Genomic DNA, 1833 nt, shown 5'->3' with positions numbered 1-1833 from the left:
TTCTAACAAATTTTATCGCCATATGAATTATTCAGATATTCATTGGATGATTTAGCTGACACTCGAGCCGCACTTACATCCTCCGAATCCGCCTCCGAAGCCTCCGCCACCTGAAAATGATAATATAACTCTACATATGAAACTGGATTTAGTAATATTCGCTTCGGTGAGACTTATTACACTGCGTGAGACTGATACATGGCCTTTTCTCGAAACTTTTATGGAAAATCGAGTCCATTCTCCCTTTGTCAAAGAAGCCTTTACAGTGTGCAATACTCACCTCCCAATCCTCCACCGCCTCCGAAGCCTCCGCCGAAGCCTCCACCGCCATGACCTCCATGGTGACCTCCGTTACCTCCGCCGCCGCAGCAGGCCAAGGACTTAGCCCCGACGAAGGCGACGGCGAGAGCCAGGAGGAGGATGAAGGCAAGGAACCGCATCTTAAGGAGACACCCAGGTATACTGTAGTCAAAGCTTGTCATGAAAATGAACTATCAAAATCCCAGTTATTAAAAATTATAAAGTGAAAAATAACTGAAGGCATTAATTAAGGAAATAGCAACGCTGAGACAGCCAAGACTTGGACATAAAATAGAAAGATAAAGTTTCCCACGTTTCTTACCGTGGTCGTCGGCTTCGGACTCGACTGCCGAATCTTTGAGCCGATGAGCTTATATGCTGGACTGTCCCTTCCCCTCGTCCTCTCCTCCTACGGGCGAGGGATAAGCGTGACTCCTGATTCTTGCCTCACCCGGGATAGGACTAACAAGGGCACACCGGCGTAACCTTGATACACATTGCTGATCATCTGAGTAAACCTGGATCTGCTCTGAAGCAGGCGGCGAGGCATTTCCAATGACTAAGGTTGTTGTGTGTCCACTTTCATGCCAAGTTTTCATTACGCTTTAGTCAATAATCTACTTTAAATAATACATAAACAACATGAATTATCACAAATTTAACATATGCTTTCTAGAATTACAACAAAATGTAGTTTGGCTTTGATGTTTGACCATGATAATGCAAAGAAAAAACTATGACCAAACATTCTCGGAAGCTCCTGAAATTTGCTCAGGAGATTCAACTCTCCGACAAGGTCATGGCTGGATATCCTTCTTATCCTGGATCTGAAAGAAAAGCGGCGAAGGAGGCGACAGGGGCGGCTGGGGGTGATGGCCGGGAGAGAGAAAGGAGGGTATATAATCTCTGAAATGGCCCGGGCATAGCATTTGGGTGTCCCGGGAAGTTCAAGGTAAGGAGGATGACTGCTTACTCTGCCTGCTGTGGATTATTCTACCGTGCTTTTTTGGCGTCTGCATCCGAGAATGTAACATGATTCTGATAACTTTTGTGTTTGATGTTAACTCTTGCTTGTTTTTCTATTTACCCTGTAAAAATAATGGAGTTAGTACGCACACAAAACGTGAGCATGTCTCTGTGTGCGCAACGTGCTTATAGCTATTCTTTATATAATTCAAAACCCGATGTTGTTTAAAATGTTGCTTAAAAATCATATCGTACAAGGACCATCGTTATCAACTGCACCTTTTGCGTTGGCTTCATATTCGGTGAAAAGAAAATCCACCCAAAATGTGCACAATGTTACTTATTTCATATTTTTGAGATATCATAACCTAATTTATCCATAAATCATCTACATAACCATTTATCTCAGTGAAACCCATACCGGTTGTTGGTTATTAAAGTAGCTAAGACCACTAACGACGTGGATAACCAAGACTAACAAGAAAACCATAATGAATTTGGCTTTTCCTGCAGATGCGGTTCCTTTTGTTCCTTCTCCTCCTGGCTCTTGCCTTCGCCTTTGCGGCC

General features: G+C 43.5%; 1 protein-coding gene and 1 long non-coding RNA gene across 2 annotated transcripts in view; one reads left to right on the top strand and one right to left on the bottom strand.

Annotated features, from left to right (window-relative positions):
• LOC119591018 overlaps positions 1–758 on the bottom strand; it is a 1135-nt gene extending 377 nt beyond the window's left edge. The window contains exons 1-3 of the long non-coding RNA XR_005230313.1: positions 623–758; positions 281–440; positions 78–110 (exon numbers count right to left, since the gene is read on the bottom strand). This is a non-coding gene — a long non-coding RNA (uncharacterized LOC119591018). The remainder of the gene's footprint in view (positions 1–77; positions 111–280; positions 441–622) is intronic.
• Positions 759–988: 230 nt separating this feature from the next.
• Positions 989–1833, top strand: part of LOC119591230 — a gene marked incomplete in the record, with an annotated part of 1532 nt that continues 687 nt past the window's right edge. The window contains 3 exon segments of the mRNA XM_037939939.1: positions 989–993; positions 1227–1327; positions 1780–1833. Coding sequence (XP_037795867.1) covers positions 989–993; positions 1227–1327; positions 1780–1833 — 160 coding nt within the window.

Source organism: Penaeus monodon, chromosome 28 (genome assembly GCF_015228065.2).
Source record: "Penaeus monodon isolate SGIC_2016 chromosome 28, NSTDA_Pmon_1, whole genome shotgun sequence".
Classification (NCBI taxonomy): domain Eukaryota; kingdom Metazoa; phylum Arthropoda; class Malacostraca; order Decapoda; family Penaeidae; genus Penaeus; species Penaeus monodon.
The sequence above is the reverse complement of the archived record's forward strand: the minus strand, read 5'-3'. Positions and strand labels throughout refer to the sequence as shown.